At 56.2% G+C, this 27,988-nt stretch overlaps 3 protein-coding genes across 5 annotated transcripts; 2 read left to right on the top strand and 1 right to left on the bottom strand.

Moving 5' to 3' along the window:
- Positions 1 to 34: 34 nt before the first annotated feature.
- LOC131669750 (uncharacterized) lies at positions 35 to 17,367 on the bottom strand. Of its 3 annotated transcripts, none has more exons than XM_058944860.1 (6): positions 16,408 to 17,367; positions 4,292 to 4,725; positions 2,794 to 4,162; positions 2,420 to 2,713; positions 2,046 to 2,222; positions 35 to 1,822 (listed from the first exon to the last, which is right to left on the bottom strand). In XM_058944860.1, exons 2-6 carry the CDS (start codon positions 4,723 to 4,725, stop codon positions 1,262 to 1,264), a joined length of 2,835 nt encoding a protein of 944 aa, XP_058800843.1. In that variant the 5' UTR covers positions 16,408 to 17,367; the 3' UTR covers positions 35 to 1,261. The 3 variants fall into 3 exon arrangements, with proteins under 3 accessions (XP_058800843.1, XP_058800842.1, XP_058800844.1); XM_058944859.1 differs by lacking the exon at positions 16,408 to 17,367 and adding an exon at positions 6,837 to 7,162; XM_058944861.1 differs by lacking the exons at positions 2,046 to 2,222; positions 16,408 to 17,367 and adding an exon at positions 6,837 to 7,162.
- LOC131669751 (methyl farnesoate epoxidase-like) lies at positions 9,409 to 11,976 on the top strand. The gene is made up of 8 exons (XM_058944862.1): positions 9,409 to 9,517; positions 9,584 to 9,881; positions 9,960 to 10,154; positions 10,309 to 10,495; positions 10,584 to 10,701; positions 10,784 to 10,964; positions 11,088 to 11,347; positions 11,699 to 11,976. Exons 1-8 carry the CDS (start codon positions 9,412 to 9,414, stop codon positions 11,899 to 11,901), a joined length of 1,548 nt encoding a protein of 515 aa, XP_058800845.1. The 5' UTR covers positions 9,409 to 9,411; the 3' UTR covers positions 11,902 to 11,976.
- LOC131669749 (sodium- and chloride-dependent GABA transporter ine-like) lies at positions 14,299 to 27,851 on the top strand. The gene is given in 18 exon segments (XM_058944858.1): positions 14,299 to 14,747; positions 17,984 to 18,258; positions 18,542 to 19,091; positions 19,621 to 19,856; positions 22,084 to 22,198; positions 22,200 to 22,275; positions 23,536 to 23,670; positions 23,826 to 24,054; positions 24,121 to 24,295; positions 24,298 to 24,376; positions 24,379 to 24,389; positions 24,462 to 24,690; positions 24,909 to 25,021; positions 25,135 to 25,275; positions 25,423 to 25,623; positions 25,776 to 25,961; positions 26,028 to 26,159; positions 26,232 to 27,851. Coding segments are annotated over 18 exon segments (2,979 nt in total). The 5' UTR covers positions 14,299 to 14,690; the 3' UTR covers positions 26,271 to 27,851.
- The last annotated feature ends 137 nt before the right edge of the window (positions 27,852 to 27,988 follow it).

Here is a 27,988-nt window from a genome sequence, read left to right as displayed (position 1 = left end):
AACATTAATTTTACATAGAGATGAGAGGAAAAAATATTGTACAATATTGTCCGCCGTCGGCCTTAATATTGCTCCAGATCTTCATCAATTAATATTGATAAAATGTCAATGAGAACACAGAATAAAATCTTAACCGTTATCAAGTGTAGGAGATAACTAAAACTTAACAATCTTTGCAAATAAATAAAATAGCGTTCCATCCCATACACACTTATGATATAAATGCTCGTAGCCACTTGTTTACATTCGATTCGATATAATCTTACTGATATTTATAATTAACAATAAAACTCGAGCAATCATTCGTAGGGTAGACTTGATTGATTACTGGGCAATCCTCGTTAAACGTCATTTCCATTATAGCCTAACAATAAACATCTTTATCGGTGTCTTTCCTAATAACGTGAATACTTTGAGATTCCTCGTTAATACTCACTCATCACGAGCAGATACTTATGTAACGAGTCGCTAGCGCGGTATTAACAAAAACGCGAAGACGTACAAGCGCAAATTCCACATCCGTAAAAGAGGCACACGTGTATATACACAAACAGCATTAACAAGTGCACAGGAGAATGAAACTTGATTGATGCATCGAGAGTCGTAGGAAAAAAGAAAGGAGCGACGAGGAGGAAGTTATATAGCTTTGAGGCTCGCGGCGCTCTCGTGTCTTCCCCGTCGACGACTTTATGAAAATGCATATTCTCGCTCGCGCGCTGGAACCCGCTTATAACTCGGTCATGCGCGCGCGCGCGCGCGCATCTCGGGCGGCGTGTACGGTCTCTTTTTACCTCTCGTCGTCGCTTTCTCGTAACCTCCGCGCGCCCGCGAGTTTCACGCCACTAAAACTTTTCACGCCGCTTCTCGCCCCCCCACCCGCGGCACCCCGGCCGAAAACGTTCGGCCAACGATTGCCGTTGGCCCTGCGACGCGTATCGACGTTCGATTCACGGCCGATGCTCTCCCGTTCGCTCGTGAAAGTGAAATGAAGCCTCGCGTGACAGCGATGAGTTTTCCCTTCGGTTAATCTTAAAAAGGACGGACGTGCAATTGAGTCGCGCTGCACGCCGTGGATTAATAATTTTCCCTAATCATCCGCTCGCGCGCGCTCGTTAGTGCCTTCTCCTTCTTTTTCCCTTCGTCTCCGCTCCATCGCGGAGTTTTCACTTGTTGCGCCGAGCGCGCGTAACAGCGCGGATCGCAACGAGCGGGAACTGTGTCTCGCGTCCGTCGCGGCGCGAGAGCGAATCGCCGCGACCGTTCAGTGGACTTTCGTGCGAAAATACGTTACCTTGGAGTGGCCGGCGTAGAGGACCGGCGTCGAGGCCGGCTCCGGAAGTACGTCGGACTCGCTCCTCCATCGTGGCTGATTCGCGCTCGCCGCTATTTGCTCGTGCTCCATGATGCCCCAGAGCGCCGGAGCGGCGGATTCCGGAACGTTGGCCTGCACCGCCAGATTGTTAACCGCCTGCGGCAGCACTTGATAAGCCTGCTCCAGTACGCCCGAGTCCTGCTTCACTTTCGCTCTTCGGGCCTTTGATCTGGTGCCGTCGCGGGCCTCCTTTGTCGCCGACGACAGGCTGTCCAGCGAGTTGGGATTTGGAATCGGAGTGACCACGTAAACTCTTTCCTTCTCCTTCTCGCGGCTACCGATGCTACTAGCACTGGCCGACTTCTCCAGCTGCTCCGGCTTCTTCGTACTCTTTGGATAAATGGCGTTCACTACCTTCACCTTGCTCGTCGGCTCAGTCCTCGTCGTCGTCGTCGTTGTCGTCGTCGTCGTCGTCGTCGTCGTCGTCTTCATCGTCGTACTCGCCGTCACCTGTAATGTCGAATGTTTGCCTCTTTCAACTCAATCACAAACTGGAATTCAGTCGCCACGCGTATTTTCATAAATAAAGAGTAGGCATGGTAGTAAGTGTTAATTAGAAAAGTATACAAATAAACAAAATAAAAAGAAATCAGTGATCGTTGAGGGAGCGAAAACGTGAAAATGTGAAGCCTGATATTGGTCGAGTGTTGGGCTAAAACGATCGAAAGTGAACCTGAATTTGGTTGGTCCCTCGGTGCAGCAGCGTTTCGTGACTAAAATCATAATACTCGTTACTGTCTTCCTCAGTAGTGGCTAGCAAGTATTCATCGGGTATTTGTTTTGAAGAAATCCAGCGAGGATAAGTAGTATTTATCGAGTTTCTAATTGCTGATTCTTTTTTAGAAAATTCCTAGAATGGTTTTGTTATAATTGTTATCGTTAATGAAGAGATAATGATTTGTCAAAGTGATGTCATGACAAGAGAGCAAGAGAGATAGAGAGGGGGGGGGGGTCGATTAGTCACAATTGTTCGTTAGCATGATTGATTAAGCAAATTGAAGTACTGGAGCGTCAATGAAGCTGCGAGTGACAGAGCAAGCGACGTACCTGTATCGTCCAGTTGTCGATGTTCTTCTGGAGTCTGTGCACGTCAATGCTGTTGTTCGTGTGATTGTTGCGCGAGGCAGTCTCAGGTGAGCGCGTCACTGGCGCAGCACGCCTCGGCTCTTGAATCAGGACGCTGTTCTCGACGCTATTGTCATCCCCGACGTCTAGCTGTACTTTCGTCGCGCGGTGCGTCGTCTGTTCTGGCTGACGGTCGTTTCCTTGACCCACTGACTTGGTCGGGTGAAAGGGACTCGGCGTGTATTGAGAAGTGTAAGGGATGATTATCTGAATGATCTTGAGAGGCATGCAAGTTAGTCGGGAGAAAAATACTACGATGTATATGTGGCGCAAGTGGCGACTTTAGAAGCTGGTACCTTTTTCGCGGTGTCGCTGGAATTGCTTGGAGCCAAGGCCTCTCGACTGGCGCTAAAATCGTCGCCCTCGCCGAATGCCCTGCTGCCGGTCTTCGGCGCCTCGTTGGGCTCCGTGCGACTGCTGTTGCTCTTATAAAACTCGTACGCCTGGACTAGAGTTTCCACGCGAGACTCTTGGTGCTTTTGGTCGACTGCGACCTCGACGTTCCTATCCGTGCTCGTGGCAGGGGACGTGGTCGTGGTCGTGGTCGGTCTGGTTTCTTGCTTGGCGCTCGCTTCGCGTGGACCCGACACGATGTAATCGATCAGAGTCGCCGACAGCGGGACGGTCGACGATTCAGCACCGGCTCCCGTGTTCGTCTTCGCCGGGAAACGGCCGCCGCCACTCGTCGGCGTCGACTCGCCCGCCACGCTCAGCTCCACCAGGGGCGAGCGCTGAAAGTGCACGCCCGAGCCGCTTGTCGGCGAGTACTCTTTCGAGTCGGCCGCCGCCTCGCTGGCGATGAACACCGGCCGGGACTCAGCCTGGTCCGCGTCTTGCTGATTGCTTATTTCGACGTTCAGATCGAAAGGAGCGTCCTTCGTCACGCCCGTGTGCTGCTGCGAAGTCGCCTCGACATTTGTCGCGACCCCCTGGTGATAGTCCAAGCTTGGCGCTGGATGCTCTTCCTCGGCAATGGATGCCGGTTCAATGTCGATTATCGGTGATTGTTGCACTTGGATGCTGTAATGCTGGTTGCCCTTTGCCGGGTCCTGTTGATTATATCGAACTTCCGACTGAAAATCAGCCAGCAAAGGCTGACGCTCGAAATGTTCAAGTGCCGGCGGCGGCGGCGGCGGCGGCTGCTGCTGCTGCTGTTGCTGCTGCTGCTGCTGCTGCTGCTGCTGCTGCTGCTGCTGCTGCTGATGGTGATAAGGGTGACGAAGATGCTGGTCGAAGTTTACGGGAGAAACTTGATGAAACATTGGCGGAGGTAGCTCGTCGGGACTAGACGCCGAATAATAGCCTTGAGTCTGCGGTCGGGCCTGGTACAGCTGAGGCGTCGTCCCGGAGGGCAGATGCAGATCCGGGTTCCGATGACCGTTGCCTCTCTGATCCGTCGGCGCCGGGTAGGAGTAGCCGGGCCCGTCGACTGGTCGCGTCGCTGCCGAGGCAGCGGCAACGTCGTTGGAGCCGAATCCGGCGGCGTATTGAGCGTGATGAGAGGCGAGGTCGCTGCGAACGACCGGCGTCCAGGGAAACACGTCGCACGGATTGCAAATCTTGCCGCTCGTCCAGGCGGACGACGCTCTGGGAAACTGGCCCGGCGTCGGGGCCGCCGGTGGACGCGGCAGCGGCGCGTTGCCCTGAGCTGGGCCGCCGGTGTACCTGACGGCGAGCGATTGCGTGAAACCAAAGCAGCCACTGGAGCGACAGCGCGTTTATCGCAGCCCTCGGGCCTCGCCGCCGCTCGCGCTCCCCGCGACACCGAAGGACACGCGCGCAGCGGTTACTTACGGCATGCGCGGTGCGTACCGCGGGAGGGCGGACGAGTCCTGGGCGTGAGCGTCCTTGGCCGCGGCATCGAGTCCGCCGCCGAGCGTGTTCAGCCAGCCGGCCAGGTTGCCCAAGTATCCCGGATCGGCGCCCAGCGGCCTGGCGTGGCGGCCGTTCCGGGCGTGCTTCGGCGGTGGCGACAGCGCCGGCGGGTTCGGCTGCTGGCCGCGGCCGCTGCCGTTCGGTTTTCGCAGGCGGTGGCTCGGCGCGATCGACTGGGCGTGGCTGCCGACGGGGGGCAACGGGGGCGGCTCGAGGAATTCGCTGACGGCGCGCGCCGAGCGCCGCAGGACGGGCGACCTGGCCCGCTGGCGCCTCGGCGCGATTCGCGACGAGCTCCCGGCAGCCCGAGACCAGGCGGCGCTCGCGCAGGCCAGCAGGAGCAACAGCGACATCTGCAAAGGTCAAGGTCAGGCGCGGCTGGTCCGGTCGGCCGACAGCGCGATCGAAGCCCGGCCCACGCTGTCGGCCGAGAGCCGCGCCGAGAGAGCGACGAGCCCGCGGACGGAAAGTGTGACGCGCTCCGCGAGAACGAGACGCACCATCTGCCGAGTGCGCGCGCCTATGTAGGTAAGTGGGCTGCCGCGAAGAGCGCGGCGCCCGCGCCGGGGCCTGGAGCGTCGCGAGCCGTTGCGAAATCGGCGCGACGGAGCGACGCGCGGCTAAAAGCGAAAGCCGGCGCATCCCGGAGGTGCGTCGTGCTCGCGGACAGCGGGCCACGGGCGAAAGCGCGCGGCGAGGCAATTGCAGCGACGTCGCGCGCGGTGATGGACGGAGCATCGCCACTTTCTCCTTCGATCGAGCCGCTCGAGATCACCGATGCGCCAGCTTATACAACGATCGATGGGCTCGATGCCCGGCGCGCGTAGCCTCGTTGCAAGCGTCCGAGATCCCACGGCGCGTCCTTGCGACGAGTGCGAGCCAACGCAGTGCAGGAAGATACACCGTTAGCCGACCCAGCAGCAGGCACCTCTCTCGCTCTCCGCTGGTGCCCTTTTCCCTCTCCATGGCGTACGTACGTATTAGGCGGCTGTGAGAATGCCGGCAGTGAAATAGGCGCGAGAAAGCGATCCGTCGCGTGTTCGCTTATTTGGATTCGCGTTTTCCTCTCGGCCTCCCGCTTTTCCGAGCTTCGCGTGCGTTCCGCCCGCGAGTCGGACGCGACGCTTCCGTTCGTCAACGCGCACGCGGCTCGGCTCGAAGCTCCGGTCCCATCGACGTCCACTCGACGAAAGCGCCGCCAAGATTGCTGGTCCGATCCGCGGCCGCCGAGAGGAGCGAAATTAGCCTATTTCTCGTGCGCATCGCTATCTGCCCGAAGAATCTGCGCGGAGTGAAACCTGCATGATCCGGTTGCCGCGTGCAATCGGTAAAAGCTCCCTATCAATTGACAGCGAACGCGTTCTACATTCGACGCCTTCGCCGACGCTTCCGCGCGGCCGATCCTCTGCGCAGGCTGGCGCCCGACCAATTTCTGATATCGCACGTTATAGAAAGTACCGTGTTAATATTCAAGAATTTCGTGCGCGAGCTGCACGTGTATGATATGGTCGCCAGAGTCCATCGGTTCGTCAGAAATTTATCTAGTGGTATCTGGCGTGCGATCGCCTTTCCACCGATTACACCGTAACTGCGTGTGTTATCGTATGTGTTTTGATAGTTATGAAAAGTCGCAAATGCATTCATACTTGTTTACTTTCTCTTGGATACACGAAAGATAAACCTCTGATGCATACATTCTCGTGCTCGTTCCTTTGATCGTTTGTCAAACAATTCGATCTTTTGATAAGCTGCTTGATTCGATACTCTGCTCGAGACACGATTCTCCGATAGGCAAGCTATCGTCGCATTGCGCGATTATCTCCAAATACTCATAAGCTTATTAAGATGACGGATGATAAATGTCAGTAATTTTAGTTTCTCCTAAAATACGATAAAAAGTAAGACCGAAAGAATTGTTACGTGGTCAATTTCATTGGGGAAGCGTTTGGTTGCTCATAGTAATGAAGCACGTACAGTCTTATGTTCTTTCCGTCGGTTCAACGTTGTTTATTCTATTTGCTCACGTCTGTTTCAGAAATGTGCGCGAAGAAAGAAACGACCTGACTCGGTGCTGCACGTCGCTATCGGCTTCCGAGTTCATTCGGATCGAAATCTAAAATATTCAAGTGCTGAAAAATGAGTTTATCTTCGAGAGTCGAAGACTCTACGAGGGCTGTGATAAAGCAGCACGTTCTCGTTCGTCGAATAGTACATTTCAGAAATGCGGATTTGTAAAAGAAGAATAACGTTAAAAGCATTCGGTCCATTCTTTCAAGACTTCGCAAAGAAGCTTTAAACCATCAGTTATGAATTATGTATTTTCCCGAAAAAATCGCTATATTGTAAAAAGCTGTTTCGAGAGCAACGGTGTTACTGTTATAAGGTATGAATTGCACGCGACATCGTAAGAGTTGTAAGCCTGCTTACGAGGCGAGTGAGCAAAGAGTCGAGAAAGTGCACTTACGAGTCGAAGGTCCATCGTCCGTTGTCCGTGAAGCGTTGGGCTGTGCGTATCACTGACGAGTCCCGCGTTCTGTCATGCCAGCGTATTTTAATCACTCGGCACTGCTGTCACCGAGGCTTCGAGCAAGCTGACTAGACAGCGCGCCGACCTGTCGACGCCAGAGCAAAGCGTCAAGACCGAAGCGCGAGGCCGGTGCCAAAACAATTTTGAGTCGGGTAATTTCGAAGGAACGGTTAAAGTCGGGGAGGTCGACGGCAGCGGGATAAAGGTTAATTGGCCCGAGGCCGGGGCAAGAGCTGGCTAGAGGTGCGTGCCGCGGAAGCGGAAGGCGCGAGTAGACTAAGTTGAGGGATGGAGGCGACGCTCGACGGGTCACACCGGAGAGAGTCCTCCTCCTCCTCCTCCTCCTCCTCCTCCTCCTCCTCTCTTTCTCTCGGCGGCGCCGACTACAAGCAACGGCGCCGCCGCCGTCGCCGCTACACTTTTCTCCGGCCAGCCACCTCCACTTTCTTCCCTCCTCTCTCTCTCTCTCTCTCTCTCTCTCTCTCTCATTGTCGCTAGATTCTCGAGGACTCGGTCATTCTCTCTCTCTTCGCACGCGCACTCTCGCTTCTTCTGCCAGATCGAGCGCACCGATTGTCGCGCCTTGCACTTGCGTCGCTATCCAGGCCATTTCACTTGCAGGGATGATATTTCACGTTTGCCGCTCGTCCATCCGAGACTTTCCGGTGCTTGGTTCGACATCGTCTCACCGAAGCGCGACCGCGATCGCGCGACAACGAACTCATCGACTGCGTGCTGCGCGTTTGCTCGTGAGCGATCGATCGCTCTTCCCGATAAGAGGCAAAGACGTTAGCTCCCGCGAGAAAGTGCGCGGACGATGAGGCAAGCGCGCAGGGGGCTTCCGGATTCGTGCTTTTCGCAAGACCGATTCGATATCGCCGTCGTATACGTGCCGGGCCTGAGCTGACTGACAAATTCGAGAAACCTCCGCGAGTCCGTGCAATCTGAATTTACGTGCCGCGTGAAACTGGCGATGCGCCACTACGGCTCACGGAGACGCGAGCGCGCGAGTCGAATACCACTCGAGACGGCGCGCCCCTCGGCACTCGCCTCTCTCTCTCTCTCTCTCTCTCATCGCTGCGCGTGAAATTGCCGACGAGCACGCGTCGCTCGAAAGCCAGACCGGCTCGCGGACAATGCAGGTGCCGTTTTCTCTCGCGGACTACAGAGGAGCGCCGCGACGAGAGGAGCCGGCCCGAAAGCGATCCGCTCGCGGTCGCCCCGCGATCGACGCCGCGGCCGCGGAATCGATCCAATTACGCGCATTTCGAAACGAAGACGAGCCGCGAGCGCGCGCGCGCGCCGCTAGAAAGCGATGATCTTGCGAATTCGCTGGCGCGCGCGCGCGAGCGGATTTCCAATAAGAGCGCCATTTCGCAGCTGCCGCGCCGAGAGTTTTCTCTGCACGCGCGCCGCGCGCACAACGTTTTATGTTTATTGGCTACGCGGACGGCATAAATTAGCCCGGGCGCGCTGCTCGCTGGCCTCCTAATGGAGTATTAATAATTTAAGTGCTCACCGGAGAAAGACCGAGTGAGACGCGCTGCGCCGCTCTTGGAGCTTCTCCCTCGTTTCGACGACTGTATGATTCTTTCTTCCCGTAGCCTTTTACAGCAGCCGAGACGCTTTCGTTATTGGTGCCGTGTTCGAGTGCAACCTAACGATCCTATTATTAACGCGGAATCATCGGCCTTGCTGTGAGTCAGGTCAAGTGGCGGGTTTCGAGGTTGAATACGAAACGAATCTAAGATGATAAACTGTAGCGTCGGAGAAGAAGATTGCAACAAGCGACCGTATCGATGTATTCGTTATTCTACTGTGCTCTTTGAAATTCATCGCATCGCGCATTGGCGCGGCGATAAGCGAATCGCCCAGTCGAATAGAGAGGTGCGAGTCGGCGCGCACTTACCGCCTACAGGATTACGTGCACGCAGCACGTTTTCTCTTCGGCGCCGCGATGCAGCGATGGGCACATGTGAAAATTGGCTGAATTCGCCTTTTCAGGGTGAGAACAGCTGAAAATTCGAGAAATTCGATCTTTGTGTTGGAGCGAACGAGGAGTTGCTGATTTCTCGCGCTGCCTCGCGCTGCCGACTCGCGCCAGAAGCTCAACGGCCCTGAGAATCGACGGGTCGCGGCGGCGGCGGCGGCGGCGGGCGCACGTGGAAGCAAGGAAAGCAACGAGGCGGGCACAGGGTATCGATCGAGGGGCAGCGACGCGACGGGCGTTGAGCAACGTCGAGACGTGTCCGGCGGCAGCTGAAAGTGAAGGTGCACTCACGCGCGGGCTAGAAGAGAAACCGGTACGGCGCCTACACCGCGGGTTGCGCTCCTCCGATTACTCGCGCGTGACCTTGGCCAACGCAACGCAACCCGGCGCGGTGAAGGGGGGGGGGGGGCACTTGGGCGAGCGCACGTCGGAGTTTTTCGGCCGAGCAGTCCGAGGTGTCCTCCGGAGGCCAAAGCACCGCTGTCCGCCAGACGATTTGCCGTAGCCCTCGAGTCTTGCGCCATGTGGCTGCTGCCGCTGCTGATGCTGCTGCTGCTGCTGCTGCTGCCGCTGCTGCTGCTCGACCTCGCGATGAAGCGTCGCGCTGCTCGCAAGAACTATCCCCCAGGTAGGCAAACGAAAAGTCTCGCCGCGCGCGTCACGAGTAAGCTGACTGGAGCTCTCGATGCGTAAGGGCCGATGGCGCTGCCGATCGTCGGCAATCTGCACCAAGTCGTGCGGCTGGTCAAGCAGACGCGTTTCCATTGGGGCGCTTGGAGCCGCCTGTCGCAGATTTACGGCCCGGTGTTGAAAATTCGGCTGGGCATGGCCAAGCCGCTGATCGTCGTCTCCGGTCGAGAGGCCGTGCTGGACGTGCTCCTGAGGCGGGACTTCGACGGCAGACCCGACACCTACGAGACTCGCCACAGGTGCCTCGGACGAAAGCGAGGAATCGTCTTGAACGACGGCCAGGACTGGTGCGAACAGAGAAGGTGCGCGCAACGGTCCACTCGCGTTGAGGTTGCTCCGATTCGGCGATACGCGGACTAAAGACCAGCCGCTACTTTCAGATTCCTATTGAAAATCTTGAAAGACTTTGGGTTCGGCAAGCAGAGCATGGAAGAGCTGACGCTGGAGGACGCCGCCGCGCTGTGCGACATAATCCACGAGAAAATGCTCGACAGGCCGATCGATATTCATGAATTCTGCCAAGTGACCGCGGTTGCCGTCATAAGCAGTCTGTGGAGTTTGATCGCGGGTAAAAGGTAGGCCAGTTGACTTTGCGAAATTGCGCGCTCGGCTGTGCGTAATGCATCGAGCTCGTTAGCCCAGCCTCGAGCGCTCGACCGTGCGCGAGTTATTGCGTCAAGCATTTCTTGTTTTTCCCCCCAATCGACGCCGGCGTTATTGCGCGCGCAGGTGCGATCCGAGCGAAGAAAATTCGGAAGTGAAGGATATCCTGAGCATTCTGAACGAGTCGTTTAGAAATGGAAGCGCCACCGGTGCGCTGTGGCAACACTTGCCTATTCTGCGTCGCCTCGTGCCCAAGTACTCCGGATTCGCCGAGCAAGACAGAAGGGTCAGCGCGATGTCGAAATATTTCTTGGTAAATAATTGGATCGACGCTCGTCCGTTCGCCGATTAGACGATCAAATTCGCTCCAGTGACGAATCGTTATCAGAGTCGCGTTGCAGGACGAAGTGGCCCGGCACAAATTGACCCGAGTGCAGGGAGAGCCGCGGGATCTGATCGACCACTACCTCGACGAAATAGGGTCTCGCTGCGGCAGCGGCGAATCCTCCTCCTACGACGGTAAGTCGAGTCGAGCCCCGACGAAGGCGCGCACGAGTCTCGAACTGATCAGTCGCATTGGCGTTCGCCGTTCGAACAGCAGAGCTGCAATTGTCGGTACTGCTGAAAGACATGTTCTCGGCGGGAATCGAGACGACATCCAACGCAATAGGCTTCGCAATAGCTTACCTGGCCAAATACCCAGAGGCTCAGAGGAGAGTCCGAGCGGAGCTGGACCAAGTGATCGGGAGCGCGGGCGTGCCCAAGCTTGCTTACAAAAATTCGTAAGGGCCGTCGGCCGCTCCGTGGCTGCACGCGCGCCGCCGTCCGCCAACAGGCGCCACGCGCGAGATGGGAAAGCGGGACAAGTGGATTACATTACAAGGCCCTGTTTTTGCTGTTCCCAGACTGCCATATCTGAGCGCAACAATTGCCGAAGTTTCGAGGTTAGCGAACATCGCGCCAACAACAATAGCGCACCGGGCCGTCGTCGATTGCTCGTTAATGGGCTACGACGTCGAGAAAGATTGGTCGCTAATTGCCAATCTGCGCAGCGTTCACATGGATCCGGATCACTGGGTTGACTCCGAAGCCTTTCGCCCCGACAGATTCATCGACGGCGCCGGCCACTTCGTCGAAGACCCCTGGCTCATACCTTTCGGGGCAGGTAATCAAACCAAATCAGACCGACGCCTGCAAGCCTAAGCGCCCGTCCATCGATCACAAGGATGGAGCCGGACTACCATGAAGCCTGCCTATATATAGACGTAACGACAAGCTGCGGGCCACTCGAACGTTTTCTGGCCTGTCGCTGTTATTATATCGTTTCAATGCTGCTTCTCAACTGCAGCGACCTATCATGCGAGTGAAAGCTCCCGAGTCGGCGGCCACTCCGCTGATATTTGTCGCCGCAAATTTTTTTTCCTCGATCGACTCTCCCTACCGATCGCCAAAAATCCTGTCGGTCGCCGTTCTCTCCCCCCGTTGTCCGCTTTAAAATCAGCTATGGGCTTTTCAGGGCGCAGGAAGTGCTTGGGCGAAAACTTGGCGAGGATGAGCCTGTTCGTGTTCGTGGCGAGCCTGCTGCAAAAGTTCCGATTTGGGCTGGCGCCAAACGAGACGGCGCCTTGTATGCTCGGAGTCAACGGTTTCACCGTCGCGCCGCCGCACGTCAACGTCCTCATAGCGTCGCGCTCTTGCGGCTCGCGCGACAACGCATGAATTACACATCTTGCCCGGAATATACAATGGACTCCGAGCTTCTCTCCGCGTGCTACATCTCGCTAATTGATTGACTGCGATTCTGGGCTTTCACCTCGAACCTTCTCAGCAATTATTATCATCGACACGGCTTCTATTCCGAAAGCTTCGTATTACGGTTGCATCTATTCGCTCTATTCGCTGGCACACGGCGCCTAATGACCCGAGTGCCAGAGCAAATCAACGGCAGGGATATTATTAGAGTCGGAATGAGCACTTTATGCAAACAATGCAGCCAAGTCTATTCGCTAATAAAACTACTTTCACAATTCTACATTCGCGATCATTCATTGTCGTTGCACGTGCGACTGGGTAACGAAGTTCGGCTGAGAGAGTTGCGGATAAATCCCTACAGATGGCCATCGTGGCGCTAAAATTTGATCGCTCCTGAGCAGTGAATCTCTTAGCGCGGAGCGACCATTATCCTGCGTGGTAAAGCAGTCCCGTGCTCCGCGTACTCTGGCCGCAGCGTGGACGTGCTGTCGGGATAAATGATCATCCCAATCGACAGTTCAACGACGTTGAATAAACGTAAGCCGGGCTCGGCCGCTACTTTCTCTTCAAATTCTAAAAATGCATCTTTGGACTTGCTATTTTACTTTCATTTACAAACGTCTTATCTGGAATTGGTAAGACAGATTTTGCTGCGACGTGACTTTCTAAACAGATTTTTTATTTAAAACGCGATCGAATCGCGGAATCTTTGTGTCGATGCCGCCAGATGCGCGTAGAATCTTCTGGGCTCTTATACATACTCAACGGATGCTTTTAAAACTAAATTTAATTTTTTTCGACGAACAGTACCGAAATGCTGATACTGAAAAGCTGCGACGATATGCTTGTTTGTCACAATCGTTTGCCGCTTTTAAGGACGCGCACGAATGATTATGTTATCGAAAACAACTAGATAAGCGTTGCATTGACAGCGCGAATTAAGCAACTTCAACTCTAGCAACATAACGAGCAATCAGTAGATGCTGGAACTCATCGCGGCGCAACTATGGAGACAAAGAAAAACTATAAGCGCAGGCACGCGGCACATCGCGATAAGAAAACTTCGGCTCATTCGCGCTTGCGCCCGGAAATTCTTCAGCGCACTCTGACGCGATCGTCTGGCCGAACTTGCTAATCAATGCTCGCCACGACGGCGCGAGTTAGCCTATGCGAGGAAATTTCTCAGCGGCGACGTTCGCGCGCGTCTTGCCATCGTCGCCGGCGCAATAGCCCCGTCGAAGTCGTAAATTACGCGCGCGGGCGCCCAGCACTCGAAATTGACTATTTTTCCGGTTGTCTTTTCGCTTTCTTGGCGACGCGCCAGCGAAAGCTCGCGCGTTCGAGCCCGCGGCGGTCTAAGTAGCGTTAATATCAATTTGCAGGCCCGACGGTGAATAGGAGTGAGAAGTAGGCCAAACGAAACAGAAAGAAAAAAAAAGTAAAAGAGAGCATGTACGCACACGCACGTCGACGTAAAGGAGCGCGCAAGCGCCCAGCCAAGCGCAAGTCTCCCATGCCCGGACAGCCATGGAGAATGGCTGCGAGTGGCGCAGAGTGAGCCATTCGAGATGAAAAGCGACGACGGACGGATGAGTCAGATGTGCGTGGCGCGCGAGGCCAGGCTAAATTTCTGGAATCCGAGTTGAGGATTCGTCGCGCCGTGGTGCGATCGGTATATATGCGGCCGCTGGCGCTCTGCCACGTCGCGCTTCAGCGATTTTAATAGAAAGTAATCGGGCGCGGCGTGTGCGTCGATGGTCCCGGCGCGAAAGCGCGCGTCTTGAGGCCGCTGCGAAGACGGCGAGCGTTCCGACCGTGGGCGCGCGCGCCGTCTTGAATATCGCGATCAGGCGCGCGCGCGTGCGCACTCGTCGCGCGGGCCGTGCGCGCCAACTGACTGCACAACGCCAATTAAGTATTATTAATTCTCGCGCGATAAAAGCGTTCGCGGCGGGGTCGAGTGGACATTAGCGAGCGAGCGTGGACCGGATAAGCGGCGGCAGAGGCGCGAGAAGATATCGGCGAGCGCAAGGTCGGCAGGACGCGTAAGGTCACGAGATGAGTCGGGCTAAGCTGCCGCGTCCACGGATATTTCGGGGAGTAACGAATCCAAGCAGAAGAAGGAGTATAGCGGAGGCGCTGGGCGGCGCGGAAGTCGGCACTCAATGTTAAATAGAGGAGGCAAGAAAGAGATGGAAGAGGCGCGGTGACGGCGGCGGCGGCGGCGGCGGCGGCGGCGGCGGCGGCGGCGCGTCGATCGCGAGTAAACGCGTAACCGGGCCGTCCTAGAGTCAACTGCAGCGTGCGAGACTATTATAATTGTTCGCGTTCTCTTGGAAAGCTGCGCACAGGTCGATCTGGCACAGTGTCGATTGCGGCCGCGCGAGTGAAATATATACAAAGCTCCGCGACGTGTGCCGAATGCATACGAGCTTGTATGTCAAGCAACATTGCACGATCGTGGTTGCCGTGGCGCGTCGCTGTTAAGCTCGTTACACCGTGCTCCGTGAGCAGCGCGTGGGATCTCTCCCTCCCTCTCGCTCTCTCTCTCTCGCTCTCTCTCTCTCTCTGATTTCTGTACCCGTGCTCGTACTATACACCGAGAACGTCGTCCGCCGCCCGCGTGGCATCGCGGCAAATCGTTCCCTCTCTCTCTCTCTCACTCGCTCTCTATCTCTCTCTTTCTCCAATACGCGCGCTATCGCTATCGTAGTTGTAGTTTAGCTATACCACGTGTACGAGTATGACAATTGTGCATGTGGCTGCTGCCGTCAAGACTTGGACATTCTGATTCATCAGATTGTGACCGGCCGGTACGTATCCAGCACCTTCATCTTCATTCCGCCCATAATTCCCCGTTCGGGATAGCTCTCCGTCGATGCCGCTCGCCTCGGTCGCCCGTGCCCAGTGTAACGAGCATCAGCTGTTGCGACTCAGCTGATCGGACCGCCGTGAAAATGTCCCCGCGGACGAGCGCGCGCGGCGAGGCCAAGCGTCGCGATCGCCGATGGCAAAATGGACCGCGCACCGCTGGCTCCGACTGGTTGTAAATGGCCGACGCGAAGAAGCGAGCGTTGCTCCTCGAGGGCCCGCCGCCGTGCCAATCGTCGCGAAAGATCGTCGCGAGCGGCCGACACGCACGCGTGCAGCGGTGCGCGCCACTGGACGCGGACAAATTCATCCGCCGCGAGTGGACTCGGGCCGCGCGCGGCGAAAGGCAGGCAGGCAGGCGGGCGGGCGCGCGGCCCCAAAACCAAAATAGCCCAGCGTGGAATTATTAATAACCGCGGCGGCGCGGCGCGGGTGACGCTGGCCCACGCCTCGCGATCGTCCGTCGCGCTTCGCAGACAACCGGCCGCGCCAGAGCCAGCGGTAACGTCGAGGCGGACCGAAGACGCGCGCGGAAGGACGGGCGCAGCGCAGTCCGGCGAACGAGTCCGGTCGCAGGCTGCGCGCCCGTGACCGGAAGTTCGCGTCGCTTATCCGTGCACGTGCGCGCGTGCGTCGGGCGGCAGCGCGCACCTCGAGTCACGGGCGCGCAGGCGCCGTGCTCGCGGTCGCGCGCGAGCTTGCCGCTCGGTTTTCGGCAATCGGTACGTGTGCGCACGCCCGCGGCTCGCCATAGCTCCTCCCGCGACGTCGGCCTTCGTCGATTCCTCGCCGCGCGTTTGCGTTTCCGCCGTCGGCGCTTCGAATCGCGTTCGCCTTCACCCGCGCACGCAAAATCCTCCAGCCGCTTCTCGGTCGGCTTCCTCTCGTGGATTCGTTAATTGCACTTTTGTCGAGCATTATCGAATCCTTCGATCTCTTCGACTTATCGCACAGCGCACGGCAGCCCAAGAGGCTGTGTCGTTCATTGTGGAAGCGATTAAACTTTCACGTATTTGCTAGAAAACTCTCTGGCACGTATTATCTCGGGAAGAAAATAGATAAAAGTTGACAATTTGCAAAGATGCCTTGTTTCCCATGCTATATATTCATTTCGTACTTTCAGTCTATTTGTATGTAGCTGGCCGAGGACCCAAGTAATCCATTTATCGTGAATTTTCGAAGGTGATTATACTCAATTTTATTGGCAACCTCAATTTTGCAAAAGCAAAGGATGATGTTGTCTTTAATTTTCCCACTGGAAACTATTTCTTCTAACTTTGTTCGATAAGAAAGTACCGCAGAATCCATCCACATCTGACTTTATCTAGGAATGTCAATATTCAATGAAGCATTTTTGAAAACGATAAGTATTTGATTGTTTACACGCGCATCTATAGTACATCCTGAAAACAATTGACATCGATAAATCTCGAAAAACATTTAAACTTGCGTCCATTCGCAAGGCTCGAGAACGCGATGCGGTTGCTTGCGTTGCTGCAACGCGCCGACGACACTACCGCGATCGGAGTGATTGCTCGCGTTAACTTGTTGTGTGCTCGGGCGCGATTCAAATGAGACGAGGGGGCTGCGGCGGGTACATACCGGAAATTAATGCGTGCATCGCTGATGGCAGTCTTACAACAGACGCTAACCATGACGGATCAGCTGATGTCCATGCAATCGAAATGACGCCGCTGAAGTAGCGTGCCAAATGCCGCACCGCAGCGACGCTGCCATTGTCGCTCTCGTTGGCAATTGTCTTTTCTGTTTTTTGCTTCTCCAGCGATTGTCGGATGCACGAACAAACGAGCCGCGCGTCGTCGCACGCGCTTATCGAATTCCCGCGCGTACGCGACAGGCTTCCCTCGCGTCGATCGACGGCGACGCAAGCTCGCGATTCCGAGCAGTTGTCCTTCGCTCGCGGCCCGCGATAGCGAGTGTTCAACTGTAAAGCTACGATCGAAGGCAAATCGGCCGCCGCGCTCATCGAGCCGGCAAATACGAGCGATAAGATAACAGCGCCGTTTCCTTCGCGAGAGATCGCAAGCCTTCGTTAGACCATCGGTTGACGGTCCGCGTCGCAGAGGCCAATTGCGTTCGCTCGACAATCGGAATGAATCGAGCTTGCATCAGTGGCGAGCGCGGCGATAATGGCTTCGAGCGTGCCGCAGCACTTTACGTAAACGCCAACGGCGCGACTTGAACGACCCGAAGAAAACAGGATCCGAGTAGGCTCGCGCTTTTGGCCTTTATCAAAGCGGAGACGAGCCTCGGTGCTTCTTTTTACTTTCGCCGCGGCAGCAGACGTATCGCTCTCGCTCTCGGGTGCGCGCGACGCGATAACGCCAGTGCGATAAACGCATCTGCCTCTCGCGGCGCATCCGTGACTCGGTCGTCCGTCCGCGCGGCCGCGGGTCTCGCGATTCGACGCCACCTGGACGAGAGATCGTCGTTGAGCCGGGACTCGATCGCCAATACGCGTCGTGGCATCGTGGCATTACCAACGCGCGCCTTTTCGCCGAGTGCGTCGCCGCCGGCCGGAGTCGCATCGCGGATGGCGACGTTCTCAGGTACGTGATCAGGCGAACTCGACCGCCGCTCGGTTCGCCGACGATTGCCGGCGATCGCGCAAAACGTTTCGAAAGCCAAACGCGCCGGTCGTCGATCTGTGCGTCACGATCGCGACGATGGCTAATGACGAGCGAGCGATATGATCTATCGCGGCAACGGTGCGCGTAGCCTTGTGCGATCGGCGATCTCGTGCTCGCGCAGCCTGCGACGTACGCGGAATCGACGGCTGTAATTATTGACCGACGGCATCATTGCCATTTCCACGATAAACTACAATAAATTAGCATAACAGCGACAGCATAACCGACAAGTATTAATTAGAGCTGATAAACCATAAATTCATTTTGTTTTTCCGTCTTTCCTTTTATTATTTGCACTGCTCGTTATTCTCCGTTGCGTGGATGCTCGGCTAATTGCTCGCGACGGCTCGCATGCGTCGTTCCGAGGCGCCCCGCGTCGGGTCGATCGCTTCTCCGCCGGCAAATCGTTCGCTCGGTCAGCGATTGCTCCCCGGCGGCGCGACGAGCCGACGTCCGACGAGCGGCCGCGCGCGTGCTCGCGGGGCAGGGCCGCGGCTCACGCGGGCGTACGACTTTGCTTGCGACAGGTGAGCGCTCGCCATGCCAGTATGGAGCCAGCGTGCTCGCGGAGCGACACGGAGGAGGCGCTGAGCGAGAGCGGAGAGGCGCAGCAGCCGCGCGACCCAGCGCCGGCCGTGGCGGCCGAGTCGCCGACAGCCGGCGGCGAGCCGCGCAACGGCCCCGTCGCTGCCCCGACCCTGGCGCAGCCACCGCCGCCCAAGGCTGCGCCGCCCAGGCGAAAGATGAGCGTCATGCTGGAGGAGGACAGCTCCGACGACCTCGACAATGACTGCCCGAACAGGTGTGCACCGACGATTTCTTACCCCCGGCCTCGTCGCTCCAACTCCAAGCCTCGCCAACGACGCGCCGTCGCGGACGGCTCGAGTTGTGCTGGCGACGCGACTTTATTCGCTGACGCCCGGAACGCCAGCCTCGGAATCGGTCGGGCAGCGCGAGCGCAAAACTCCGGCGACGGAGAGACCGAGGCTCGTGCGAAACGGCGAGTCGAGACGTCGAAGGATGCGCGAGGCCAGCCGGGCAATTCGCGTTATCCACTGCTGAGAAGCAGCATGTTTGCTTATTAGTGCGCGTAGCATTGGAAGCAGCCACCCGGACAACGACTCGGACTCGACGTACGAGGAGCGCGGTCGGCTGCTCAGCGCCGAGTCGATCTCCGCGTGTCCGACGATGCGCAAGTCCCTGCAGCACATCCCGAGCGGCCGGACAGCCAGCCACGGCAGCCAGAGCAGCCGAGCCTCCAGCCGGCTCAACAGTCCGGTGGCCAAGCGCTCGGCTGGCAGCGCGTCGCTCGACAGCTTCCACGAGAGATCGTCGCGCTCGCGCACCGACACTCCGCCCCCACCTCGACGGCCGCGCCACCAGCATCGCGAGTCGCAGAGGCGACCGGCGCCGCCGCTGCAGCCGCCGCCGCCGCCGCCGCCGCCGCCGCCGCCGCAACACCACCACCTTCAGCAGCAGCACTCGCAGCGCCGACAATTGCACAGGCCCTTAGAGAGCGGCAGCGCCAGTAGGCGGGGGGACTCGGCGAGCCGACACTGCAGTCGGAACCCCAGCATGCGCTCGCTCAAGTCCAGCTCTGCAAGCGACGAGCAGCACTGCGCCTCCTGCTACCCGGTAAATTCGCTCGCGCGCGGCTCACTTACTGACACGGCAACTGACATGTCAACTCGCTGTCTGTCGCTGTCAAAGCTTCCTCGATAAACAGAGTGACTGCAGGTGCTGGTGCTTGTGAGTGCGCGTGAGTCCGAGCTTCTCTCTCTTTCTCTTTCTCTCTCTCTCTCTCTGTCTTTCTTTCTACCTCTGCTTGCTATGTCACGCTGTATTATACTCTGCTAATTACCATATTATATGTTCAAATGCCTTTGGAAATCAAAGTAGTGCGTGTACTTTGGAATGACGTAACAAACGCGAATCAAGCCGCGAATTTCAAGTTCAAAGTAAGTCTCGCGTTCGCGCGGAGTTGACTCAGCGATCGCTATCTCTCAGCTCGGCTATTCAAAAAAAAAAAAAAAAAAACTAGCCACAGCTTCGATGCAGTACTCGCACTTATATATCTCGTGTCATCGTAGACAAACTTGATAATACTAGATAAGGCGAGCGTGCAATGCCAGTGTAACGCGCGAAAAATTGTGTGCCGCAACAGCTTCAACATCAGCAGCAACAGCCGGCGCTGCAGCTCTACCCGTCCAAGACCTGCGCCAGCTGGGGCTCGATCCTGTTCCCGGACCAGTCCACCGTCATGGCGGCCAGGCCCACGGACGTCGTCTCCATTCGCTCGCTCGCCTCGATCGGCATGGGCTCGTCCGACGGCAGGAAGCTGACCATACGGCGCGTGCCCACCTCGCCGTCCGAGCTGCTCAACATGGTCCAGCCGGCCACGTGAGTACGCGACGTGCCCGTAACGAGCAGCGAGCGCTCGGGCGTCCAGCTTCGTGAGTACAGCTGCGTGTCAAGGAAGCGGACGCGCGCACGCCCGCACGCCAGCCGCATTTGCCGCGGAGGAAAACAATTTGCGCTCTGCTCTGCGCGCGTTTCGTAATCACGCACCGCGCCGCTGATGAATCGCGTGCACGCCAGCCCGCGCGTATTCTGGCTCCGCGCGTACGTCGGCCGATGCCCGATCCGGCGCGCGCCGACTTTTGTCCGGCTCGGAGCGCTGAAAAATTCTCCCTCCGCACGTCCAGTTTCCCGCTCGCCGACCCGATCGCTGACTCACGAGTGCGCGTGTCCATTTGTTTTCTTCCTCCTTTTCTCTCTCTCGCTGTCTTCTCGCGCCGTGGCCGAGCACCTATCACTCGACTAACGAACTCCTCGTTGCCCCTCGCAGCGCGTCGCTGCGCTAGTTTGCCCGCTCGCTGACGCGCGCTCCAGATCTTGCGTCAGATTCTATTCGGGCACCGACAGCGTGGGGTCAGCGTACTCTCGTTGCACCGCACCAACGACAACGCTGTCGCGCCGCTTTTCTGCCCTGCGCCTCGACAGGATCGCTCCGTTTCGTATCGGCACGTCGCGAGAATCAACCGTTTCTCACGGCGCCCGCTCGCTTCGAATGTCGCGGCGCGCGATTTTCACGACTCCCGATCCGCGACGGCACAGTGACGCGGGATAATCGTCTCCGCATTCTTTTCGTCTCCGGTAAAGACGAGCTACGATCAGTTTTGTCCCTCCGTAGCGCATTTCGAGCGTACGTCATTTGCTTATTTGCCAAGAAAATCATTCCGGTGTAAATCTTATTTGCCGTGTTAGCCGCGTTGCTAGTCATAGCTTCGCTGAAAATATTGACAAACGGCGTCAAGAGTTTATAATTTGAAAAGCGCGCGCCAACTGACAGGTCATTATTTGGATTCCATCTCTCTGTTACGACGCATTGCTGCGCCAGCTTGTAGTTGGGAGTATATCGAGTTTTCTTTTTCCTTTATCTCGCGCTAATTCAAATCGCACACTATTCCGATGCTCACTAGTTGGCGCAGAAATCTCCAGCGTCCGCGCATCGCGTAGCTGCGGATAATTATGCCCACTAGTCGATTGATTTTCAACCGAGGCAATCGAGCACTGTGGATTCATTTTTGATTGAGATGCTTGATGGAAGACGATTAATATTTATAGAAGCGTTAAATTGTAATGCCGTAGTAAAATTATTGAAGCGCTACTTTGAACATTCGTTTGAATAACGTACATAGCCTAGATAATTTTAGATGTCACCTTGAGCCTTTGTAGCTGTGAAAAATTAATGTGCATCTAACGAGACGAAAATGATCGCAAAGTAGAGTTGAGGAGCTTCATCGTGTGTCCGGGGATATTATTTTAGGAAGCTGTTCGTGCAAAGAGAAAAAACCTTGGCAACTGTCGTTGTAGTTTATGCTGCGCTTCCTTGTGTTACTTTATGTTTGCTCACAAATCAGTCAACAACAATCGAGTAGTCGGAATCCACAGCAGATGTGATAATTTATCGACGGTATATTTTGCCGAGTCAAACAATTGGAGCAGGCTAGCTACGATCGACAGCGCGAAACGGTGAGCGAGTACACGGTTGTGTGTGTGCACAGCAATTAGATGACGCAAGGTCAGTTTACTTAGAGGGTAGTAATCTAAATGTTTTCACGTTCGACACGAGAATACGAGAATCGCATGACGAACATCTCGCTAACATCGTGGCGGCTGCTGAGGCGCAATTTGCACTCCAATACTCAGTGGCTAATTCGCAAGGAAACCGGAGATATTGTGCGAGTTAAAGAGCTGGAAAGTGGGCCAACTCGCATCAGTCCGCGACAATAGACGGGCGCACAAGTGGCAGCGCGCGCCGCGGTAGGAGTTTGATCGTGAATTTCATTGCGGGCGATCATTCGAAAATGTTGCGGAGGCGAAGTAAGCCGATTAGGCTAGCTAATCAATTGAGCGCTGAATTGAGCGGGATACACGGCGACTTAAATCAATTCGTGGCAGGCAATCAAGGTTCGTCGCGGCGACCGCGAGCGAAGAAAGAAAGACACGGACGCGCGTTGAAATCGCGGCGCGGCGCCCGAACTCGCGAACGGCACGCCGAGGCCGGTCGATCGAGAGAGCGCGGCTGCAGCTTCGCGTCGTGACGGGAGCTTTCGCTTTGCAGGCCCGCGGAGGACGATCTGTCGACGTGCACCAGTTACGACGACGGCGACGCCGAGGACCCGAGCGAGTATCGTCAGCCGAGGCGGCCGCACTGGGAGAACAAAGTGCAGTTCGTTTCTCGCCTGCATCGGCTACTCGGTCGGCCTGGGCAACGTCTGGAGGTTCCCTTATCTGTGTTACAAAAGCGGCGGAGGTAAGACTATTTCGTTACGCTTCGACGCGTCGATCGCACGCAGCAATTTCTCAACCCTGTCCAGCCTGCTATTGTCGATCAATCGAAACGCTCGATCGTTTGTTCGCACTGGGCTGGTAGCGTCGAACGAGCAGGACGATCGAGAAGCAGCGGCGTCGCGAGTCGCGCCGCGCCACTCGATAGCGCGCTCGGCGCGGACAAATTGAGCGCGCAGACTCGTCGCCGAGCGCTCGTGGTGGCGGCAGATTTGATTACTCGCGTCTGCAGGCCAGGAGGAATAATTGATAAATTCGAATTTCCGGAGCGAGATTATACAACGATACAGTTCCCTCGGCTCGGCTGGTAATTCGATCAGACGAGAGAGAGAGAGAGAGAGAGAGAGAGAGAGAGAGAGAGAGAGAGAGAGAGAGAGAGAGAGAGAGAGAGAGAGAGAGAGAGAGAGAGACAGAGCCATTGCGTAACGCCGGCTTCTGCGTGTGCAAATGGGCTGCGAAGTGCAGGTACTCGTCGCGACGTAGGCTCGTTCGGTGGGCCGCCGCGGACCGCTAGAAAGACGAGCGGCGGCGAGCGCGGCGCGTGGCAGGCGAAGAAGCGCGAGGCCGCGCGCGCGCGCCGATTGGCGCGGGATTACGTCAGAGCCGAGCAACGCTGATTCTCGGGTTGCTCGCGGAAACCGGCCGCGATTTTTCATCCGGGCGTTTATCCGGGAAGGCCGCTCGCTCGCCGAGCCAGGGTCGCGCGCATCGAGTTCCAAGTGCAGCGGCGCGAGCGACGCGCGGTCGGGTGGGGGCCTAACTGGACGCGCCGACGCGCGCGCCGAGTGCCCTTGCTCTCGCGCGCGCGGCCGGATGCCCGCGCGCGAGGCGTACGCTGTCGTTTGGAGACATTGGAGCGGGATCGAGCGGCGATCGCGTCGATTAGCAGGGGGGCAGTGCCGACGAGAGACGCCAGCGAGGGCGTCAACGGAAGGCCTCGTCAAATATTTGGGTTGTTTACCGACCTTATCCCCCCCTCTCTCTCTCTCTCTCTCTCTCTCTCTCTCTCTCTCTCTCTCTCTCTCTCTCTCTCTCTCTCTCTCTTCTCTCTCTCTCTCTCTCTCTCTCTCTCTCTCTCTCTCTCTCTCTCTCTCTCTCTCTCTCTCTCTGCAGCTGCGTTGCTCGATTGCGCAGTGCGATTTCTCTCCCGAGGACAATGTTACTGCCATTCGCTCTTGCGGGTTGGCTCTTCGAATTCGGCTGACGCGAGGGTATTTGTCGACAGGGGTATTCCTGATACCGTACTTTCTAGTGCTGATCGTGTGTGGCGTGCCGCTGCTGTACATGGAGTTGAGCATCGGGCAGTTCACGCGGCGCGGCCCGATCGGCGCACTCGGCCAGATCTGCCCGCTGTTCAAAGGTAATTAAGCGATAAAGTAGTGGTTTGGAATCGCTGCTGGCTCGGGGCAGCTGTAATTGAAAAAGTAGCGCGCGCGGCCTCGTTCAGCGGCCAGTCGCGCGTAATCGAGAGCGGCGCATTTCTGAATAATTGGCGCGCGCGATTGTCGTGCTTAGGGGCAGGACTGTCGTCGGTGGTCATATCCTTCATCATGTCGACCTACCACAACGTGATAATCGCCTACGCGATCTACTACTTCTTCACGGGATGCAAGTCCATACAGCCGTGGTCCAACTGCGACAACAAGTGGAACACGCCGCACTGCTGGCCGCGCGACGAGAGCCTCCTGAGCAACCACAGCCGCGCGCTGAAGAACCGAACGATACCGGCCGCTGAGTTTTTCGAGTAACTATGCTCGGAGGCGTTCGCGCCTGGCGCTTCCCGACGCTCAACGAGCGCGCGTTGTTGCAGCCGCAAGGTGCTGAAGATCAGCGACGGCATCGAGCACCCGGGCTCGCTGAGGTGGGAGCTGGCCGCCTGCCTGATCGCCGCCTGGGTCATCGTCTACTTCAGCATCTGGAAGTCGATCAAGTCGTCGGCGCGCGTCAGGTACATCACGGCCACGCTGCCGTTCCTGCTGATATTTCATTTTTTCTCACGCGCTCGCTCACCCTCGAGGGAGCCGAGCAGGGCCTGCAGTTCTTCTTCCATCCGGACTGGCAGCTGCTCAAGACGCCAAGGTACGGCCGGACGCGACCGCTCGCCGTCCGTTGCGCTTCTCCCGCCGCTCTGATCCGACTGTTCGCACGCAGGTGTGGGTGAACGCGGCCGCTCAGATCTTCAACTCGGTGGGCATAGCCTTCGGCTCGATGATCTGCTTCGCCAGTTACAACAAGTTCCACAACAACATCCTCGTCGACGCGGTCGCGGTGTCGATGATCAACGCCTTCAGTTGCCTGTTGGTGGGTATATTCGCCTTCGCGACTATCGGCAACATCGCCGTCGAGCTCAACATGACGGTACCGCAGGTGCTCAACGACGGTACGTCACAGCCCAATCAGTACATCTCCGCGTCTCGATATTCATTTTCGTTCGCGCGAGAATCGTCGCGCGACCCACCGCGAAAACCAGCAGAAAGCCGTTTGTCCGCACAAACTCGCGTGCCTACGGCGACAGCGATGCTCATCGAGTTTTATCGATGTTATCCACAGATCAGCTTCTCCCGATGCTTTAAAGATAACGTATAACTTCCATTTAAGGACCCGGCCTGGTATTCGTGGTTTATCCACAGGCCTTGGCCAAAATGCCGTGGTCCCAGATGTGGGCGACGCTCTTCTTCTTTATGCTGGTCTGCTTGACTCTCAACAGCCAGGTTGGTAAAGGATTTATCTCCGTCCCCGTGATTGCGCCAGTCTGCGCAACTAACGCATAACGAAGCACCGTCGTTAAGCTTCGTCTTCCCCTCTCAATCGTTTGGTCTTTCAGTTTGCGATCGTCGAAGTGGTGGTCACCTCCATACAGGACGGCTTCCCCAAGTGGGTCAAAAAACATCTGATGTGCCACGAGATGCTAGTTCTGCTGGTGTGCATAGTCTCTTTTCTCCTTGGCTTGCCGAACGTCACGGAAGTAATTACCGCCGCATTATTGGCTCGCGCGCGCGCGCGCGATTCTCCTTTTCGCGCGGCGTAGCCTCAAGGCGAAAGAGAATCGAAGCGCGCGACAAGCGTTACGTCAACAATAAGTACAATGCATTCCGCACGGCGTACGTTCCAGGGAGGAATCTATTTCTTCCAGCTGATCGACCACTACGCAGCCTCGATCTCAATTATGTTCCTAGCCTTCTTCGAGGTGATCGCCATCTCGTGGTTCTACGGGGTTCGACGGCTCTGCAGCAACGTGAAGGAGATGACCGGCCGGGCGCCGGGTATCTACTTTCGCTTCTGCTGGCTCATCGCCGCTCCTCTCCTCATAATGGTATTAGTCTGAGCTTGCGCGAAATTTGCGCCCCTGACCTCGCGCCCTTCCTCGCGCCCTTCCTCGCGAGCGCACGCCAACGTTTCCCTTGCTGTGCGCTCGACTTTCGACGCAACCACAGCCGCGTCTACATTCACTGGCTGGATTTTCAGGCTGTGTGGGTGTTTAGCTTGATCGACTACGAGCCCCCGCATTACACCAGAAATATGGGCGTCAAGTACCAATATCCATGGTGGGCGGAGGCCATTGGCTGGGGTATCGCCTCGCTCTCGCTCGTTTGCATTCCAGCCTTTGCCGCTTGCGTTCTGTACCGAGCCGAAGGAACCAGCTTCACCGAGGTGGGTTCCCGTGCGCCGACTGCGCGTGCACCGACGACTCGCGCTAACGCCTCGGCCACTTTCCAGAAGCTGCACAACGCCATCAAGTCCGATTTCGAGGCCTGCGAGGTGTGCGGACAGGAGTACTGCACCGAGCCGTCGCACAGCACGGACGACGACGTGCTCAAGGAGCCACTTCACGAGATGAACAACGTCATGGTGAACGATGCCAGCCAGCGCGCGACGGTACGGCGAGCGCCGGACTAATGCGACCGTTGCGGCGTTTTGCAGGTGGTGCAAACATTCCAACCGCCGAAAACTCAATTGTGAAGCAACAACGATGACTTAGTTAAATTGACGAAAGCCAGAGACTCGACCCGCGAGAGGCAACCAGATCTTCGCCTAGAAGCCGATCTCGCTCGAAGATCGCCTCGCGACGGCTGCGCGCTGCCTCGTGCTTGCTCGAGTCACGCGACGTTGCGATTGCTGCGCAGACCAATCTTCTCGCGGGCACCTCGCGAGCTTTCGCGTGTCAGCTGATATTTTAACTTATTTAATTGTCTAATATTGTATTACGCTGTATTCTTCACTAGACATTCCGATAGTCGGCTTCAGTGCCGACAGCGCCGACTTAGTGATGCTCATCCAGGTGTGAGCGATGATTTTAGCTTCAATCGGCAGAGATATCAGAGCATGGCCTCTGGGACAACGACGTACAATACCTATTTTCTTTCTGCGAATAAACTGTTGTTTTTCTAAAAAAGAAAGTCAAAAGCCAGCATCCGAGCTTCAGTTATCTCCATCTCGATTCTCCTATAGGCGCTGCGCTGGGCTAACACTTGTGCGTGTCCGTTTATTCAAATAGTGCTAGGGCTACCTTGCACCGATAGGACTTGAAACTGTACAACCTCGCGGGCGCTTCGCTGTGACTTGAGTCGCGATCGCAATGTGAAATAGCGTTCGCGTTCAAGCAGTTAATATCGTATGTAACAGCTTATAAAAGGAGCGTGAATTGTGCTCCGTCGTGCGTGTGGCCTCCATCGCTCTTATCGACGAGGCCTTCCTCGCGAATCGCTCCAGTCGAGAACGCGTCGAGACGAGCGCCCGAACGTCTCGCCCTCGTAAAAATTCTGTTCTAGAAACACTGGAACGCTACCCCGATCTTTGGCGCTGCCACCAAAGCCGTTTGCGAGCTTACGTATATACAATGCTTCGACGTTCGAACAGTCACTCAGTTCTTGCCATGTTTGTAGAAGTTCGCGTTTTTCAGGACATGTCATTGTTTTATTTTCTCATACTTTTGGACCTCGAGAAATGGCATTTTACAACAAATTAAAGAGAATGTCGTCTCGCTGCAACAGCATGGATTTCGAAAGACTGTACTACACCGACTGTATCACACAGACACTTTTTTTCAGAGTAAATCGTGCCGTTCTTACTCATGCTAACACGGAACAGAAATTGCAAATATTTCTTCTTGTAGCAAGGAGACGCCAAATGTTTTCAAGCAACGAATTCGAGCACAAAAATATCAATAAACCGTCGAATCGTTGTGTCGAACGAGCGAATTGCATTAGCTTTTACCGATTTGAAAGAAAGAAGCGAACCTGACTTTTTTTTATTGCGAATAAGTTTTAAGATCACCCAAACGGAATTTAGTTATCGACATCTACCAAAAAGATCAATTGCCACGTATGTAATTAGGAGCTGCTTGCTTACCGTCGTTATGAACATTTAATATACTTCGCCGGTCATGTTAATGACAAGGGAGCCGCGAGAACAATGGAATTGATACACACACTGGCGAAGCGATACCTTTTCTTCTGATATGCATCTATCCCCACTTGTACAAGGTAGCTGCCTGACTGGGAATGGAAATAAATGCACTCGATCTATGGGATTTCTAACCGATTGCTACTTCGGTAAATAAACCATTATTCGTCCAAACGGATATCGAAAGGGATCGATATTAATTGAAAGGACTAACGATCGCTGCTTACCCCATTCCATTGGTTGTTTATCAAAGTTCGCCGGCAATTTCGTCGGTG

Source organism: Phymastichus coffea, unplaced genomic scaffold, assembly GCF_024137745.1.
Source record: "Phymastichus coffea isolate CEN01 unplaced genomic scaffold, Cenicafe_Pcof_1.1 PCOF00096, whole genome shotgun sequence".
In the NCBI taxonomy this organism is placed as follows: Eukaryota; Metazoa; Arthropoda; class Insecta; order Hymenoptera; family Eulophidae; genus Phymastichus; species Phymastichus coffea.
This window is presented reverse-complemented; position numbering and strand designations above follow the sequence as displayed.

Excerpts from the sequence above, each read along its gene's own strand:
- LOC131669750 (XM_058944859.1), bottom strand. Across the intron at positions 4,163-4,291 it reads CGGTACGCACCGCGCATGCC|GTACACCGGCGGCCCAGCTC; the intron begins GTAAGTAACCGC and ends GCTCGCCGTCAG. Across the intron at positions 2,223-2,419 it reads TCGACAACTGGACGATACAG|GAATTTTCTAAAAAAGAATC; the intron begins GTACGTCGCTTG and ends AAACCATTCTAG.
- LOC131669751 (XM_058944862.1), top strand. The coding sequence starts at position 9,412 with ATGTGGCTGCTGCCGCTGCTGATGCTGCTGCTGCTGCTGCTGCTGCCG. Across the intron at positions 10,496-10,583 it reads CGATGTCGAAATATTTCTTG|GACGAAGTGGCCCGGCACAA; the intron begins GTAAATAATTGG and ends GTCGCGTTGCAG. Across the intron at positions 11,348-11,698 it reads GCTCATACCTTTCGGGGCAG|GGCGCAGGAAGTGCTTGGGC; the intron begins GTAATCAAACCA and ends TGGGCTTTTCAG.